This window comes from Oryzias latipes, chromosome 22 (assembly GCF_053564925.1).
Source record: "Oryzias latipes strain Hd-rR chromosome 22, Olatipes_Hd-rR_3.1".
In the NCBI taxonomy this organism is placed as follows: domain Eukaryota; kingdom Metazoa; phylum Chordata; class Actinopteri; order Beloniformes; family Adrianichthyidae; genus Oryzias; species Oryzias latipes.
The window spans coordinates 30,049,259-30,066,100 of NC_136258.1; the positions used below are offsets into that span (position 1 = coordinate 30,049,259).

At 52.7% G+C, this 16,842-nt stretch overlaps 2 protein-coding genes across 6 annotated transcripts; one reads left to right on the forward strand and one right to left on the reverse strand.

Moving 5' to 3' along the window:
- Window positions 1–239: 239 nt before the first annotated feature.
- On the forward strand, window positions 240–5,495 carry rmnd1 (required for meiotic nuclear division 1 homolog). Of its 4 annotated transcripts, XM_078941070.1 has the most exons (13): window positions 455–551; window positions 714–818; window positions 891–1,226; window positions 1,295–1,400; window positions 1,472–1,547; window positions 3,494–3,533; window positions 3,614–3,714; window positions 3,803–3,909; window positions 3,977–4,041; window positions 4,124–4,200; window positions 4,315–4,435; window positions 4,505–4,621; window positions 4,724–5,495. In XM_078941070.1, exons 3-13 carry the CDS (start codon window positions 912–914, stop codon window positions 4,754–4,756), a joined length of 1,158 nt encoding a protein of 385 aa, XP_078797196.1. In that variant the 5' UTR covers window positions 455–551; window positions 714–818; window positions 891–911; the 3' UTR covers window positions 4,757–5,495. The 4 variants fall into 4 exon arrangements, with proteins under 4 accessions (XP_023807257.1, XP_078797197.1, XP_023807259.1 ...); XM_023951489.2 differs by lacking the exons at window positions 455–551; window positions 714–818 and adding an exon at window positions 240–380; XM_078941071.1 differs by lacking the exons at window positions 455–551; window positions 714–818 and adding an exon at window positions 240–380 and having other exon boundaries at window positions 4,520–4,621.
- On the reverse strand, window positions 4,916–16,122 carry akap12a (A kinase (PRKA) anchor protein 12a). 2 transcript variants are annotated; one of them, XM_078941066.1, is made up of 5 exons: window positions 16,072–16,122; window positions 15,556–15,608; window positions 13,500–13,596; window positions 8,256–13,436; window positions 4,916–5,379 (listed from the first exon to the last, which is right to left on the reverse strand). In XM_078941066.1, the coding sequence occupies exons 2-4, from the start codon at window positions 15,568–15,570 to the stop codon at window positions 8,269–8,271; spliced, it is 5,280 nt and encodes a 1,759-aa protein (XP_078797192.1). In that variant the 5' UTR covers window positions 15,571–15,608; window positions 16,072–16,122; the 3' UTR covers window positions 4,916–5,379; window positions 8,256–8,268. The 2 variants fall into 2 exon arrangements, with proteins under 2 accessions (XP_078797192.1, XP_011491307.1); XM_011493005.4 differs by lacking the exons at window positions 15,556–15,608; window positions 16,072–16,122 and adding an exon at window positions 14,652–14,940.
- Window positions 16,123–16,842: the final 720 nt, after the last annotated feature.

The window sequence follows — 16,842 nt, forward strand, 5'->3', positions numbered from 1 at the left end:
TGATCGGAAACCATAAAGCAAAAACGTTCCAGTGGTTTAGAATAACAGTATAAATAGAACTACAGATCCCAGAAACCTCTTTGTGCTTTAGTTTTTGAAACAAACAAACAAACAAACAAACAGCAACCGTTTCAAATATAAGTTTCTGAACAATGAAGTGAAGCTGTTTGGCTCGGTTTGGTTCTGGTCGAAACGAACCCAAACGGCTGCGGAAGCCAGACCGGATGTGTTGTGAGCCGGTCTGGCTTCTGACCGGCTGAACTTTTCTCCTGTAAGTCAGCGATCGGGGAAAACTGTAACTTCGTGACGTCATTAGAAACCGGAACTCTGGGTTTTGAAGAAACCTTTATTAGCAAACACAGTTCATTTGAAAGGCTTCTGTAAGTTTGGTCTTGAATTCCGTCTCGATGATGTTTTTTATTTCTATCTTGTTCTGTTTATGACAAACGGCGGGAATTCTCCCTTCTTCTCCATTCAGTACCGGAACCATAAACCCGTAATAGGCGCGAGACTCCCGCTCTCCTGTGTTTGGGGATTTTCTGCCCTCTGAGGTTCATGATCCTTTTGCTTCAGCGCGCATGCGCCACGAAGGGTTCTGTTCGCAAAACGTCGCTGAAGTTCGCGTCCGATTGGGAATTTGCGGGCAAATTTTAGAGGAAATGGGATTTTCAAAATAAAGCAGCTTTTGTGTTCATATTTCTGCGGTGAAACAGATCATTCAGGGATTCTGTGACCAGCCGGAGTTTCTCTGAAGGGTTTTCTCTGCATAAACCAAACCAGCTGATCATTTGAGCTTTTTGACTCAAAACTGTTTCCACGTGAGAATTTAAGCTTCATGTTCTCCAGAAAGTGGGGATCAGACGCTAACTTTGGCGCCTCCTGTGCTGCAGATCACCTGATCTCCATGGAAGATGTTCCTCCGGGCGCTGTGGTCCAGACGGGGGGCTCTGCGGCCCGCCGAGAGATTCCGGGTCTTCTCCTCCGTCCTCCATGGCTCTGATCCCAAACCCAGACCTGCGTCCTCCGAAGCTCCTCCCCCTCAGCACAGAAGGCTCCACCCTCCGTCTGGACTCAGAAGTTCTGCTCGTTTCTACTCAACCAGCATCGTAAAGTCGGTGTTGAAGTCGGGTCTGAAACCGGCGCCGCTGCCTGGAAAAAGGGCCCCTAAGGGCCCCCGCACCAAGCAGCCATCACGGGCCAACCAGCCATCCCAGAAGCAGGACGAGGTGACCCGAGGTCGCGGTTCTGCCGCCTGTCAGCGGAGGTCCAGCTGCTCATTCTGCTGTGTTTGCAGGACATGATGCAATGCATCGCCTTCGCCACAGCGGACCAGTACCACCTACCGACGCTCTGCCACGACTTAACCAACCACGGCTTCCAGGAGATAGACCTGCCACGAGGTTCGAGTCCAGAAGTCCAGCCGTCAGGACGGAGAGGCGGAGCCTTTCTGACCTTCCACCTTTACTTTCAGATGCCTCCAATGTTCTGGGGATGAGCACAGAGACGGCTGCCAAACCAGAAGACGACGCTCTGATGTTCTTCTTCAGGTACAGAGTAAAGGTTCTGAGCAGAACCTTCACCGTTTGAGTTGAACGTTTCTGTGTTCGGAGGATCTCATGAGTCTGGAACGTCTTTTCCGACCGAGGAGTCATTCTGGATCCACAGCGCTGCTTGGGTCTTGGACCGGGTCTTGGACCGGGTCTTCTGTCTGATCAAACAGAAACATTTTGGCCCAGAAGAGGAGGGGCCATCCTCTGCTGGGCTCAGAAACCACAGGCAGAACCGCTGAGCCAAGTTCTGCAAATGTGTCACACCATAGGTTCCAGTTACAACACCACCCAGCCCAGACTTTTACACGCCGTCACCACGGCAACCATGCAATGCTTCGGTCCTCTGACCTTTGGGAGCCTCTCCGAAACCTCTGTGACCATGAGAGAAAATCATTTTAGTGATCATTTCTGAAATGTCTTCTGGGCAGGAAAACACAGTTTTAAGCTGTGTTCACCTGTTCTTCACCTGTTCTCCACCTGTTCTTCACCTGTTCTTCACCTGTTCTCCACCTGTTCTTCACCTGTTCTTCACCTGTTCTTCACCTGTTCTCCACCTGTTCTTCACCTGTTCTCCACCTGTTCTCCACCTGTTCTTCACCTGTTCTTCACCTGTTCTCCACCTGTTCTCCACCTGTTCTTCACCTGTTCATCACCTGTTCTCCACCTGTTCTTCACCTGTTCTTCACCTGTTCTCCACCTGTTCTTCACCTGTTCTTCACCTGTTCTCCACCTGTTCTTCACCTGTTCTTCACCTGTTCTTCACCTGTTCTCCACCTGTTCTTCACCTGTTCTCCACCTGTTCTCCACCTGTTCTTCACCTGTTCTTCACCTGTTCTCCACCTGTTCTTCACCTGTTCTTCACCTGTTCTTCACCTGTTCTCCACCTGTTCTTCACCTGTTCATCACCTGTTCTCCACCTGTTCTTCACCTGTTCTTCACCTGTTCTCCACCTGTTCTTCACCTGTTCTTCACCTGTTCTCCACCTGTTCTTCACCTGTTCTTCACCTGTTCTTCACCTGTTCTCCACCTGTTCTTCACCTGTTCTCCACCTGTTCTCCACCTGTTCTTCACCTGTTCTTCACCTGTTCTCCACCTGTTCTTCACCTGTTCTTCACCTGTTCTTCACCTGTTCTCCACCTGTTCTTCACCTGTTCTCCACCTGTTCTCCACCTGTTCTTCACCTGTTCTTCACCTGTTCTCCACCTGTTCTTCACCTGTTCTTCACCTGTTCTTCACCTGTTCTCCACCTGTTCTTCACCTGTTCATCACCTGTTCTCCACCTGTTCTTCACCTGTTCTTCACCTGTTCTCCACCTGTTCTTCACCTGTTCTCCACCTGTTCTCCACCTGTTCTTCACCTGTTCTTCACCTGTTCTCCACCTGTTCTTCACCTGTTCTTCACCTGTTCTCCACCTGTTCTCCACCTGTTCTTCACCTGTTCTCCACCTGTTCTTCACCTGTTCTTCACCTGTTCTCCACCTGTTCTCCACCTGTTCTTCACCTGTTCTCCACCTGTTCTCCACCTGTTCTCCACCTGTTCATCACCTGTTCTTCACCTGTTCTCCACCAGTTCTTCACCTGTTCTTCACCTGTTCTCCACCTGTTCTTCACCTGTTCTCCACCTGTTCTCCACCTGTTCTTCACCTGTTCTTCACCTGTTCTCCACCTGTTCTTCACCTGTTCTTCACCTGTTCTCCACCTGTTCTTCACCTGTTCTCCACCTGTTCTTCACCTGTTCTTCACCTGTTCTCCACCTGTTCTCCACCTGTTCTTCACCTGTTCTCCACCTGTTCTTCACCTGTTCTTCACCTGTTCTTCACCTGTTCTCCACCTGTTCTCCACCTGTTCTTCACCTGTTCTCCACCTGTTCTTCACCTGTTCTCCACCTGTTCTCCACCTGCTCTTCACCTCTGCGGGTCTAAATCCTCTGATTCTGGATTTCAGGGAAGGATCCGTTGTTTTCTGGAACGTTGAGGAGAAAACGGTAAACGTTCTAACAGTCATGGTTCCTGATTGTCTCCAGAACACGAGTGTTCATGATTCTCCTTCCTCCTGTCGGCTCAGATGAAGCAGGTTCTGAGGGTTCTGGAGCATCATGAGATCCAGCCGTACGAAGTGGCCTTGGTTCACTGGGAGAACGAGGAGATCAACTACACGCTTGGAGAGTAAGATGGTAGCTCCCGCCGCGCCGTTCCTCCCGCGCCGCCGGTTCTGCTGCTCGGTTCCTCTGAAACGCCTCGCTCTGCTCCTCAGGGGGAACACCCGGCTGGAGCGCGGAGACTTCTTCCTGAGCTTGGACATCAGTCAGCAGGAGGCGGTTCTGGAGAAGTTTGCGTTTTCCAACGCGCTGTGTTTGTCTGGTAAGGTTCTGCTCCAATGTTCTGGACCGGTTCTGGTTCTGCTGCTGACCCGTGCTTTCTCTCCCAGTGAAGTTGGCCATCTGGGAGGTGGCTTTAGACAGCTTTGTGGAGTCCATCCAGTCCATCCCAGAGGTCAGCTGATGCAGAAGTTCTGAGTCTTTTCTGGTGGGTTCTGGTTGGAGAACGTGAAGGTTCTGCTGTGTTTGTTCTGCAGACTCTGAAGTCTGGAAAAAGAATTCGGCTGTCCTCTGCAGAGGTCATGCAGAAGATCGGAGAGCTTTTCACTTTGAGGTAAATCCACCTAAATTATTTGGACTTGTGTCTGGATGTTGGGAACCTGCTGGACCCGCAGGTCCACCTGGACCCGCGGGTCTCTGTTGTCCTCATGCTGTCCCTCTGTCACAGACACTGCATAAACCTGAGGTCCGACCTGCTCATCACTCCTGACTTCTACTGGGACAGAGAAAACCTGGAGAAGCTCTACGAAAAGACGTGTCAGTTCCTCAGCATCAACCGCAGAGTCAACGTGAGTCACGCCGCCGCCAGAACGCTCCCCTTCCCGGCACGGCCGTGAACGCCGCCCTGACCGTTGCAGGTGGTGAACGAGAAGCTGGAGCACTGCTCGCAGCTCACAGACCTGATGAGGAGCCACCTGAGCGAGAAGCACAGCCTGAGGCTGGAGTGGATGATCATCATCCTCATCACCATCGAGGTGAGGACGTCTGCAGCTCTGCAGCCTTCATCGCCGCTGAAACCCACTCATGTCTGTCCTTCCTCATGTCCGTCTTTCTTCATGTCTGTCCTTCCTCCACAGGTCATGTTTGAACTTGCCAAAATGATCTTCTGAGGACGCTGAAGATGGTGAACGTTTGTCCACAAAACAAACCAAATCTTTCTGCTGGACTTCCAACCTTCAAAATAAAGGTCTGCTGACTTGGACGTGTCGCAGCCGCAGTCAAAGCTGCGTCTGCGTGACCATCGGGGGAGGGAAGACACCAGCGGGATGTGCCGTTAATAATTTATTAAGATCAACATTGTTTCTGCTCAAGCTGAATACAGGAGAGAGTTTACAAAAGTTAAATGTGGATTAGGAGGAGAGACCAGAAAACGCTGCATTCAGGTGCTGCAGGAAAGGGCAGCGCAGGAATCAGATTAAATGCTTGTTGTCATTGGTTCATCATGCCTTCTGGGTAAAAACGAGAAGCTGGAAAAGCACTGATCCTGTACAGTTCAAATCTGCTGATCCAGCTTCTCCTGCAGGAGTTGAAGGCTTGACGTATCTACATGCAGACGCTGTGATGGGAGCAGTTTGTTAAAAAGGAGATCTGTACGGACATCAGCGTGAAGAAACAGATGAGCTCCTCCTGAGAAGATCTGCGACTCCACGGCTTTAGTGTCAGCAGGAGGAGCATCTCAGCGGGAGGATGGGTGGAGGAGCTCCTCCTCCTTCCTCTGGTTAGTTTTTCAGGCCTGTGAAGGAAACGGAGCGTCAGGAAAAGCGTTTTTCATGAAGGTCTCCCTCTAGTGTCTGCTTTAAGGAACTGCAGCAGCAACTGTTCCCTGATAATAAAGAACTTTGAAGCATCTCCAGGAGGTCCTGGGGCCTGTTTCACAAAGGAGGTTAAGTGTAAACTCTGAGTTCATAAACCCGGAAATCAGGGAAACCCTGGGTTTTCCGTTTCAGAATCGGAGGTTTGTCAAACCAGAGAAAGCAGAGTAAGTCAAACCCGTTTCTGAAAGAGAGTTAACTTTTACTCGGAGTCAGTATCCATGGTTACTTATGCTGTGAACCTAACCTGGTCGGGAGCAGGTTTTATTCTCCAAACTCGAAGTTTTTGCCGGTCCCCTCCCCTTTTTAAAGACGAAGCACTATATTTGGCTTCAACCTTCATTGCCCACATTTCCGTCACGCGATCTAAGTGACAAGAATGGCTTGTCCTTTTTTGGAGGACCCAATAGATGAGGAGGCTGCATTAATTCATAGAGAATTACATTTACGTCGTACGAGGATTTTGAGACCTCGACTCGATGTTTTGTCATTTCCCCATACGTTTTTGTTTGAGCGTTACCGTTTTTCGTTGCAGTCAATTACATATATACAATGAAAACAACATTAGGTCTTGCTATGTAGATGTTTCATATGTCAAATATTGTCAACAAAGCCTACATCCATGACATGCTCACATTTGACCTGATTGAATTATGTTTTTATACTTCATTTTTAGCTGCTGCCATGTTTCTTTTAATTCCTGCAGGATTGCATCTACATGAAAATGAAATCAGGGACATTGAATTAGATTAATGTAACAATTACTTTTTGGAAACACAATTTGCTAGCACTGCTTACTTTCTTAATCCCATATAAACCTATACCACTTGATCAATACAGGGGTAGTGTTGCAGCGTGTGTGTGCTGAGCGGGGTGCAATCCACGAGAGACAAGGGGAGGGGCGATTGCAGGTGCAGATGGGGGGGGGGGGGGGGGTGAGCACGGATGAGGAGGACGGAGAAGGTGTCATTCCCAGAATAACTGTTTTGGAGTCATTCTTATTCCGCTCTGGAGGTTGAGGGTTTCCAACGGGAAGTGAACCCCGAAGGAGAATTCCCTTCAGCCCTGAAGGAAATCTCCCCTGCGCTTTTGACCACTGTCGGAAAGACGAGAGAAAAGAAGGAAGTCTTTGCGCAGCGAAAGGTTCAACAGTAGACAAAAGTTCACTTTTAAAAACACAATTGCATGTATTAATATTAAAATGACCAACGTTTGCTAGAGGGGAAGGTTAACAAAAAAGTCCTCTAAACATTACCGACGTTAAATGCATTTTCCCCAGATTGGTTCTGTACACTATGCAGCATTTCATGCATTTACACCAGGAATAACACTTCAAACGTACACCTAAATATCACCATTTTTTATTTCACACCTTACGCTATTTAAAAAGTTATTACAGTCAATATTTATAACAATGATTTAAATGCAAACTTAGGCATTAACTTGAGCAGCTATGTTTTCCCACGCTAACTGTCTCTGTTTTGCAGATGCAGCGGTGTTGCTTTTCTTCTGGAATATGTTCTCATATTCACTGCAACTCTGCAGCAGCACGTCAAGTTCAGCTGGCGAAAAATACGCAGACCTCTTTGTTTTCACGGTTGCCATGGTGACTCGTGATATCTGCGCTCCATTGATAATGGCTTCTTATAGTCGCGGTGCTCACGCTCACCTCCGAATCAGTCCACTCAGAGTTGATTGATCTAACGCGGATCAGCTGCTCTGAAACTGAAAACTCAGAGTTGTCAATCTCTCGATTGACCAACTCAGAGTTCAGGTTTGACCTCAGAGTTGGTTGAACCTCCTTTGTGAAACAGGCCCCTGGTCTTCATTTCTGCGCTGTTTTTGTTGGTTCTCCATCCCGGTGGCGTCCTGGAGTTGAGTCGTGGCATCTGCAGACGTAAGGTGGCGGTGAAACGGCGTCTCCAGACGCCACAACTCAACTCCAGGACAGAAGAAAAACTGCAAAAGATACACCACCCAAAAAACTGCTGAGTCATCACATGAGAAACCCAGACCTTCTGACCCGAACCGCCACTATTTAGTCTGACGTTACGCTTCAGACTGCACTGCATTCTGGGTAGCAAGATAGACTAGTGTAACCCTTGTGCTGTCCTAGGCACTTTAACGTTGGGTCATCTTGACCCACTAGACCACATGTGTCAAACGCAAGGCCCGGGGGCCAAATGTGGCCCTCCATGTCATTTTATGTGGCCTGCGAGAGCATCAAAGTTTTTAACTTCTTAGAATAAAAAATAAAAATTCTTGTATTCATATCTAGGGGGAATCAGACTTAAAATATTGGATTAAGACTTAAACACCGTCCATAACCAAACCTGAGAGAATCAAATGTAAAAGGATTTATGCTAAAGTAACAAGCAAACAGATGTTTTCTATAAGACTTTGTCATTTAAAAAGTTAGAATAAATAAATGAGTTATTTAACATTAAGGAGTAGTTACATTTATTTTTCATTACATTTAGTTACATCTATAAGTTTTATCTGGCCCTTTGAGACACTATGCTGATGTGGCCCTCAGTGAAAATGAGTTTGACCCCCCCCCACTAGACAGAGCTCTGAACCTTTTTTCTTCAATGATTTGTGATCTTCACTGGTGTCCATGGATTACATGAAATCTTTCCACCTTTATCCACCTTTGTCATGGTAGGGAGAACACGTCAATGGAAGGGGGGGGGGGGGGGGGTCATAGGATAGCACAAGGGTTAAGAGGGTCTACTGGCCCATCTGGAGGAAGCCCCCCTCCCTGCAGTGTGGAGAATGAGGAGGTGGGCGTGCTCACCTGTCAGGTCGTCTCAGTCCTCGTCTGCAGGAGCCGCTCTGGATTCCAGATCCTCCAGTGCGACAGCGAAGTCTTCTCCTTCGCTGTCCAGGTCGGACGCTCCCGCCGGTTTCAGCGTCTCTGAGGGACGTTCTGCTGCACCTGGCCCGGTTTGACTCCTCCCTCTGAGTTCATCTGCAGGTTCCTGCTGGTGTGGCCCCCCACTGGAGCCCTGAGGGTCCTCCTGGGAATAAATGTCCTCCTCAGCATCCAGCCACACCTCCTGATCGTTGTCCTCGTCCGACTGCTTTGGAGCTTCCTCCGGTTTGGGTTGGGAGGGTTCTGGCTTTCCCAGGAAGATGCTTCTCTTGTCTTTGGGACCCAGCGGCGACACGGCGTCTGCGGCCTGGACCGATGGCGCCCGTCTCTCCGTGGTCTGGACTTCCTCCACAGGTTCCATGGCTTGGATGCCGACGTCCTGCAGCGCGGCTCTTTTAGGCGAGCGCGTGCTGGACTCTGCAGCTTCTGAGGAGTTCTGGTTCTGGGCTTCAGACTCGGATGAGTCCGCCTGCTGCACAGCCCCCACCCTTCCTGCAGGGGGCGCAGGCGGCGTGACCTGCCCAAACTGGATGTTCAGTTTGAACTCTAGAGACAGGCTGGAGGGGGGCTCCACGTTTCCGATGGAGGAGATCAGTCCTAGGTTGGATCTGGAGCTGGGCTGGGCTGCGATCTGGTTCTGGCGGGTTTGGACGGCGCTGAGTTCCGCTCTGGCGGGTTCCTCTGCTGTTGCATCTCCAGGAGGGACCTGCTTCTCCAGATGTTCCTCCAGATGTCTGTGGTCGTGCTCCATGGAGTCTTCCGGCTCCACCGTGGGCGCGTGCATCATCAGGACCGTGCTGGATTCTTCGGCGCTGGCGCTGATCCGGTCTCCTTCCAACGGTGCCGTGGTCTCCAGATCATAGACGACCTCCTCAAAACTCAGACGCGTTCCGGCTTCGTCCTGCTTGAAGTGGCCCTGGATTTCCTGGACGACCTCGTGGAACGTGACCTCGGCCACCTCGTTGATCACCTCCTCTTCCGTGTGGGACGCGGCGGAGAGCTTCTCCACTCTCTGGATGCATTCGTGACAAACATCTATGACCTCTCTGGACTCGGTGACCCCCAGCTCCACCAGGCTCTCCACGCTGCGCTGAGCCCAGCGGACGTCCACGTCCTTCACCTGCACCTGGATCCGGTGGTTCTCCTCGTACTCCACCGTGGGCATGTGCATCATCTGGACCGTGCTGGCGGCCTGGGCGCTCTCGCTGCTCCGGTCTGCTTCCAAAGGTGCGGTGGTCTCCACGGTGCTGCTGAACTCTTCTTCTCCTGCGAGCACGCCTATCAGGGGCTCGTGAAGCAGGAGGTGGGGCTTCTTCAGCAGAGTCTCTCTGAGGCTGCAGGAGGCCACCTCCATCGCGGCAGCGTCCACCGTCACAGCTGCTCTGGCCTCGCTGGCGGGAAGCTCGGCCGCCGCTCCGCCCTCCAGCCTCTCCTCCACGGCGCAGATCTTCGTCTCCCAGAATGCTTCCGCAGAAACCTGAGCGCTCTCCCCTGCAGATGTTTGGGGGCACGTGGTCTTTTCCAGGAGCCAGGCGATGCTGGGCTCCTGGTTGATGGAGGAAACGTGGAGAGCTGAAGATGCTGGAAGCTCCTGCACAGCTTCAGCGGGGCTGTCCTGCAGCTCAGCCTGAGCTCGGTGTGGGTGGGGGATCTTCAGAGTTTGCTCTGCCGTCTCCTTCTCAGCAGGACTGCCGGTTCCTTCTGGCGGCGGAACATTTTCAGGCTGGGCGTCGGGTGGAAGGACACCTTCTTCAGCAGCTGCAGCTCTACGGTCAGGGAGATCTTGGTGGATTTGGGGCTCAGACTCTAGATCCTCACAGACCGGCTCCTCTTCTTCTCCTGGATCTAGCAGGATGGCCTCTGCAGTATTTTCGGGTTCCACATGGACTGAAGGCAGCACTCCTGGTTCCAGCCTGGGTTCCTCTGCTGTTTCTGAAGGACAGAGATCTTCTTCTACTAGATCTTCCATAAGTGACTGGACTCTGCTCTCCTCTGATTGTAGTCCAGATGTTTGCTGAGCTTCAGAGAAGTCCTTTTCAGGAACATCTGGTTCTGGTTCTTTGTTTTCTTGCTCAGCTGTTTGTTCTGGTTCATCTGAATCTCCCTCAGCTGACTGGAGATCATGTGAGGGCGGAGCTCCTTGATCCATCTCTGGTGTTTCTTCTTCTGCACCTTCAGACAGTTTTGGTTCCTCTGAGTCTTTTTCAGGTGGAACGTCCTCTGAAGACTCTACCAAGCAGACTTTGGCAGCTTCTTGGACCTCTGAGGCTGTGGAGATCTCACCGTGGAGAACATCTGGATCCCTGTTGTCTTCCTCATTGGGTCCTACAGTCAGATGCTGCTCTGACTGCTCTGGTTCACCTGGAACCCCCTCAGGTGAAGGAGCATCTTCTGATGAAGGAGTTTCCACATCATTCTCTGACCCTGAGGCGTCGTCACCTTTGACCTCCTGAATCTCTGCAGCTTCAGAGACGTCTGTTTGAGCAGCATCTGCGCCCTCGTCTTCCGGCTCGGGGGTTTCTTCAGTGAGACGCTGAGCTGCCGTCTTTGGTTCTTCTGACTCCATCAGAGTGTCCTCTGGGGGGGGCGTTGTGTCTTCCTCCAGGTGTGGCTGTGCTGTAACGTCTGCCTGATCTGTCTCCTCTGTGGTTTCAGGTTCCTCTCTGGGTTCTTCTGCGTCTGCTTCAGGCGGAACCATTACTGACGGATCGTCCCGGGAAGCTGCTTCCGGGTCGTCCGCTTGTCCAGAGGGAGTCTCCTCAGAGAGGTCTTCTGTGGTTTGGACTTTGCTGTCGGGAAGAATCTGGATTTGTTCTGGTGAAGCTGCTTCATCTGGGTGTTCTTCTTCACTTTGGTCCATGACAGCATCTCCAGGTCGTTCCTCCTCCTCAGGGAACGTCTCTGACTCCTCCTCGGGGGCTTTGGCGGCACATTCTTCTAGATGATAGTCCCCTTCAGGAGCCTCAATACTTTCTGAAAGCTGGACCTTTTGAACTTCATCTGCATCTGGTTCAGGAGAACTGGGTTCCTCGGTGGGGGAGGTTTCAGGGGCGTCACCTGAACCGAGGATCAGGTTTTGGGTCTCCAGGTCATTGAGGACTTGTCCGTGTGGATCTGCCGTCTCACCGAGGATCTGGATTGACGCTGAGCGCTCAGAACTCTGCTCCTCTGGAGGACCCTGGACGGCCTCTGGGCTCGTGGAGGTGGTCTGTGAGACCTCCTGCAGTGACATCTCCATGTCGAGGAGAGCGCCCTCTGCTGGCACCGGTGTGGCGTTCTCGGATGTTTCTGAAGACTCTGAGAACTGAGACACTGCAGACACCATCTCGGTTTCTTCTGTCAGAGTGAAGTCTGTAGGTTCTGGAGCAGTTATGGCCTCTGAGGTGAGCTCCACGAGCTTCTCTGCTAACGTGTCGTCCAGCTCCGCCCCCTCTGTGGCGACGCCCTCCTCAGGAATATCACTGAGTGCTTGAAGATCACTGTTTTCATCGCTGAGGTCCTCCAGTTCTTCCACTGTACGAGGAGCTTCTGAGCCCTCATTGCCCGAGGCTTCGTCCAGGATCTCCTTGGCTTGCTGCCCTTCAGGGGGGAGGAGCTTCTCTGTCTCGAGTGGGAGGTCCTGCTGGGGTTCAGCGTCTGCTTCTTCTGGGACTTGATCCTCCGTTCCTTCCTGATCAAACTCGGACAGCGGAACCACAGCTGGAGTCTCATCTTCCCCGGCAGGTTCCTCCAGGTCTGCCTCAGCAGGAGCCGCCTGCTTCTCCACGGACCTCCTGTTCTTCTGTCCAGACAGGAGCTTCTTTACGGAGAAGGGGGACTCCTCCTGCAGAGCTTCTTCAGACTGCGCGGCATTCTTGCCTTCTTCTTCATCATCCTTTGCCTTTCGTTTGGGGGTGACCAGCTTTTTAAAGGATCTCCAGGTCGAGCCTTCATCTTCTGCTGAGGCCTCGTTAGGACCTCCTGGAGCCTCCTCTGTTTCTTGCTTTTCAACGTCAGCCTGAGGAGTTTCCTCCTCCTCGTCTGAGGTTTTGCGGCTTCTTCTCCTGCCAGATCCACATAGGACGGCCTCCCAGGACACGGAGGAGTCTTTCCGTCTTGGTCCTTCTTCAGATGCCGGCTCTCCTTCTGCTGCCTTTGCTGCTTCCACTGAAGCAGACGTATCCTCGGACTTCTTCCGGAGCTTCTGAGGAGTCACCAGCTTTTTGAAGGAAGACCAGGCTCCTTCCTCTGCGGGGGGCGGGTCAGAGCACGGCTGAGCGGGAGCCTCCTCCTTCTGGATTTCCGCTGACTCCGTTGACGACTGAATGTCTGCGCCGTGCTCCCCGGAGATGGACAGCCTGGAATCGCTGGACCTCCTGCCTCGCTGCTTTTTGGAGCTCCTCTTGAAACTGGACCCAGACAAGAGGCGCTTCAGAGGACTGGACTGAACCTTTTCTTGAGAAGCGGCGGTTTGAGCCTCATCTGCAGCCTGGTTCTCCTCGGGTTCCTCCTCAGCTGCAGTCACTTCTACTCCTGGAATGACCTCCTGCTCTGCCGCTTTCTTCCTCCTCAGATCCATCAGCTCTTTCTCCGTCACCTCGTCATCGGTGGACTTCTTTTTCTTTTTGAGCCCTGAAAAGAGGCCGGTGGAGAAGAACTTCTTGAAGGGGGTGTCTTTGTCGTCAGGACTGGATGGAAGAGGAGGTGGTTCTTCGTCGGCTGAAGCAGGAACCTCCTCTTTGGTTTCAGTCGTGTTCTCGTCGGGTTTTCCAGGAAAATCCGCGGACGTTTGGTCGACCGGCGTCTGATAGGAGGAGGACTCGTTTGGGGCTTCCTGTCTGACCTGTTCTCCATCGCTCACAGGAGGTTCTCTACCTCCTTCAGGTTTTCCGGGTTCCTCCTCAGTCGGGGGTCTCTCTGTTTCCCCTCTGTCTACAGATCCTCTCTTCACCGTCAGTTTCAAACTGATGCTGCTGAAAAACTTCTTGAAACCTTCATTGAGGTCGTTCTGCTTGGCCTCCATTTCCTTCGTGTCCTCTTCATGAGCTTCATCTTCTTCATCATTTCTCATGGGCACCTCCTGTTCCTCCTCCTCTTCAGAAGCATCTTTGGGAGGGAGGACCACTGAAACAGAAGAGAGGATAAGAGGAGAGACTGGACTCCTGGAGAAGGTGTGTGTGTTCCCACCTTGAGGAAGCACCTCCTCACGGAGGCCGTTGAGCTCCTCTTTGGACTCGTCTGCTTTGGCGTGGAGCTCCGAGATCTGCCCGTTGTTCCTGAGAGGCTGAGACCAGAGAGGGGCAGTCAGGAGGAGCGTGAGTAAAGGTCGCCGCGCTGCTAATGACCTTAAGGGCTAAATCTGAAGCCCGTGATGCAGATTACAGTCTGAGCTGAAGTCCAAACCCGGAGCGGCAGCCTCCCCCAGGGCCAAATCTAATTTCTGGGCGAGGAGGAGGATTTAGAGGCGCTCATGAGGAGGCGCGCATGAGGAGGCGAGCATGAGGAGGCGAGCATGAGGAGGCGCGCATGAGGAGGCAAGCATGAGGAGGCGAGCATGAGGAGGCGCGCATGAGGAGGCGCGCATGAGCAGGCGCTCATGAGGACGCGCGCATGAGGAGGCGCTCATGAGGAGGCGCTCATGAGGAGGCGCTCATGAGGAGGCGAGCATGAGGAGGCGCTCATGAGGAGGCGCTCATGAGGAGGCGCTCATGAGGAGGCGAGCATGAGGAGGCGCTCATGAGGAGGCGCTCATGAGGAGGCGCTCATGAGGAGGCGCTCATGAGGAGGCGCTCATGAGGAGGCGAGCATGAGGAGGCGCTCATGAGGAGGCGAGCATGAGGAGGCGCTCATGAGGAGGCGAGCATGAGGAGGCGAGCAGCAAATCAGAACGTCTGAGTCTCTGATGAAAGCGGCTCTCAGAGACGTTCTGAGCAGAAAACCTTTCAAACGTTTATCTCCAAACTCTCCGTGTTACCACGGCAACGGAACCTAACATTAGCAGCTGGGGAGTCAGGGGGTGGGGGGGTGAGATGCTGCAGCAAAGTCCCACATCTGGAGTAACAGCATCCAGGCGTGGGGGGCCTCATGCTCTGATTCTACTGAGTAACTTTTGAATTTAGAGGCTGCAGGTTAAAGATGCCCCCCCGCCCCCCCACAGACAGACAGGAAGCTGTCCGTCAGGTCGGACTTCCTGCTGCAATCGATTCTGCTGAGGGAGCGACCCCCCCGCAGTGAAGCATCAGGGGAGGGGGGGGGGTCATTTTGCTTTACTGAAAGTTTTGTCAGGTTATCTAATGAGGGTCCGCGGCGGTTCCGAACCGGTTCGGGTCCAGTTCTTACCGTCTCCTTGGTGTCGCTCGGAGCCTCCTGCTCGGCCGCCGCCGCCTCCCCCCGGTCCTCCCGCTGCGCAGACTGAGCGTCCCCCATGACCGGAACCGCAGCGCCGAACCGAACTGATGCGAGGAAGACTCCACCGGAGCACGCACCGACGCACGCACGCGCGAGCCGCAGACCTGGTCAGCGGCCGAATGCCGCAGCCCGCCGCGGGAGAACGGTTTTCCCGAATAACCCCCCCCCCTGGATCACATGAAGACACATGAGCCGAGTCGGGGCCGGCCCGAACCGGCCCGCCTCCTGGCTGCATCACAGCGGGGGGTGGAGGGTGCTGAGGGCGGGACGTCCCGCAAACAACAACCCGCAGGAGCAGAGACCTGCTGCTCCACAACAGGATCAGAACCGTCAAAATAAAAGCTCCTAGTTCAACTTCCTCTGCTCCTCTTCCTCAGTTCATCTTGGTTTGGACCATTCTAGAACGTGACCTTCATCTTCTCTGACGTCTTCTGCTTTTCTCAGATGTGAACATCAGAACCAGAGAAGAACCGGTTCCTGTCGTTTTTTTGTTTTTGTTGTGGGGGGGGGGGGGGGGGGTGATGAAGACTCTGAATCTGAGCAGAACACCACCACAGATGTTCTTCTTCATCTTGGGATGTTCCGGGCCTCCAGAACCGTGATGGTCATAATCCCAAACCTGGTTCTGATCCAAGTCCAACCTTCAAAATAAAAGATGAGAAACAAAAAAGTTTGATGTCTGGATTTAGTTTTTACTGGATCATCAGGAAGAAACTGTCAGAGAAAATCTGAACGTTTTCTAGAATTTTCTAGTTTCTGACTATTATGGTCTGTAGAAAACACATTCAGAGGCAGTTTGGGTAAAAAGTTTCAAACAAAGGTTCGGTGTGATTACATTCAGTGGGATCATCTGTCCTCCTCCCTGATCCACGTTTGGAGGTTCTGGAGCTGCAGAGGAAAACAGATGACTGTGACCTTCAGGTGGAGATCACATGTTCTGCTCAGATAAACATCAGACTCTGGGGATTCACTTAACATAGTCCGTCAAAGCAAATAAATTAATCTGTTCACAGCCTCCTAATTCTCATTCCAAAGGATTCTGGGACGCCGGCTAAATCCTCTGGTCCTGTTTATAGAAGTAAACACCAAGTTCTTACCAATGCTGGAAGGAAAACATCTAAACGGAGAAGAAGAATTGGTGATGTTTCTGCGACATGATCAACAATAGAACAACAGTTTTGGGGGCGGAGCCTATCGGAATGAAAAAAAGAGGAGCAGAAAGAGGCCGAGGAACCTTTCTATAAGACTATTTCACAACCGGCTCAGAAAATGTCACCATTTCAAAGAAGGTGAAGAAATCTCTGTGCGTCAGGAACAATGCAGAAGCCTTCAGTTTGGTTTTCTCTCTTACATCACTTCCTCTCTTGGTTTCTCCGCCCTGCTCTGCAGCTCAGCCTCCAGGTGAGCGTTCACACCTGAGCACAAGCAAACCCTCCTGAGATCGTTTCGCAGGCGACCAACGGAGGAAGACCTGAACACACAGACGGGAAGTTCTAGTGAAGGACAGCGAGGAGGAGACGTGGAGGAGACGTGGAGGAGATGCGGGGGAGACGTGGGGGAGACGTGGAAGAGACGTGGGGGAGACGTAGAGGAGACGTGGAGGAGACGCGGAGGAGACGTGGAGGAGACGCGGAGGAGACGTGGAGGAGACGTGGAGGAGACGTGGGGGAGACGTGGGGGAGACGTGGGGGAGACGCGGGGGAGACGTGGAGGAGACGTGGAAGAGACGTGGAGGAGACGCGGGGGAGACGCGGAAGAGATGTGGAGGAGACGTGGAGGAGACGTGGGGGAGACATGGGGGAGACGTGGGGGAGACGTGGGGGAGACATGGGGGAGACGTGAGGGAGACGTGGGGGAGACATGGGGGAGACGTGGGGGAGACGCGGAGGAGACGTGGGGGAGACGTGGGGGAGACATGGGGGAGACGTGGGGGAGACGAGGAGGAGACGTGGGGGAGACGTGGGGGAGACGTGGGGGAGACGTGGGGGAGAAACGGAGGAGACGTGGGGGAGACGTAGAGGAGACGTGGGGGAGACGTGGGGGAGACGTGGGGGAGACGTGAGGGAGACGTGGGGGAGACGTGGGGGAGACGTGGGGGAGACGCGGAGGAGACGTGGGGGAG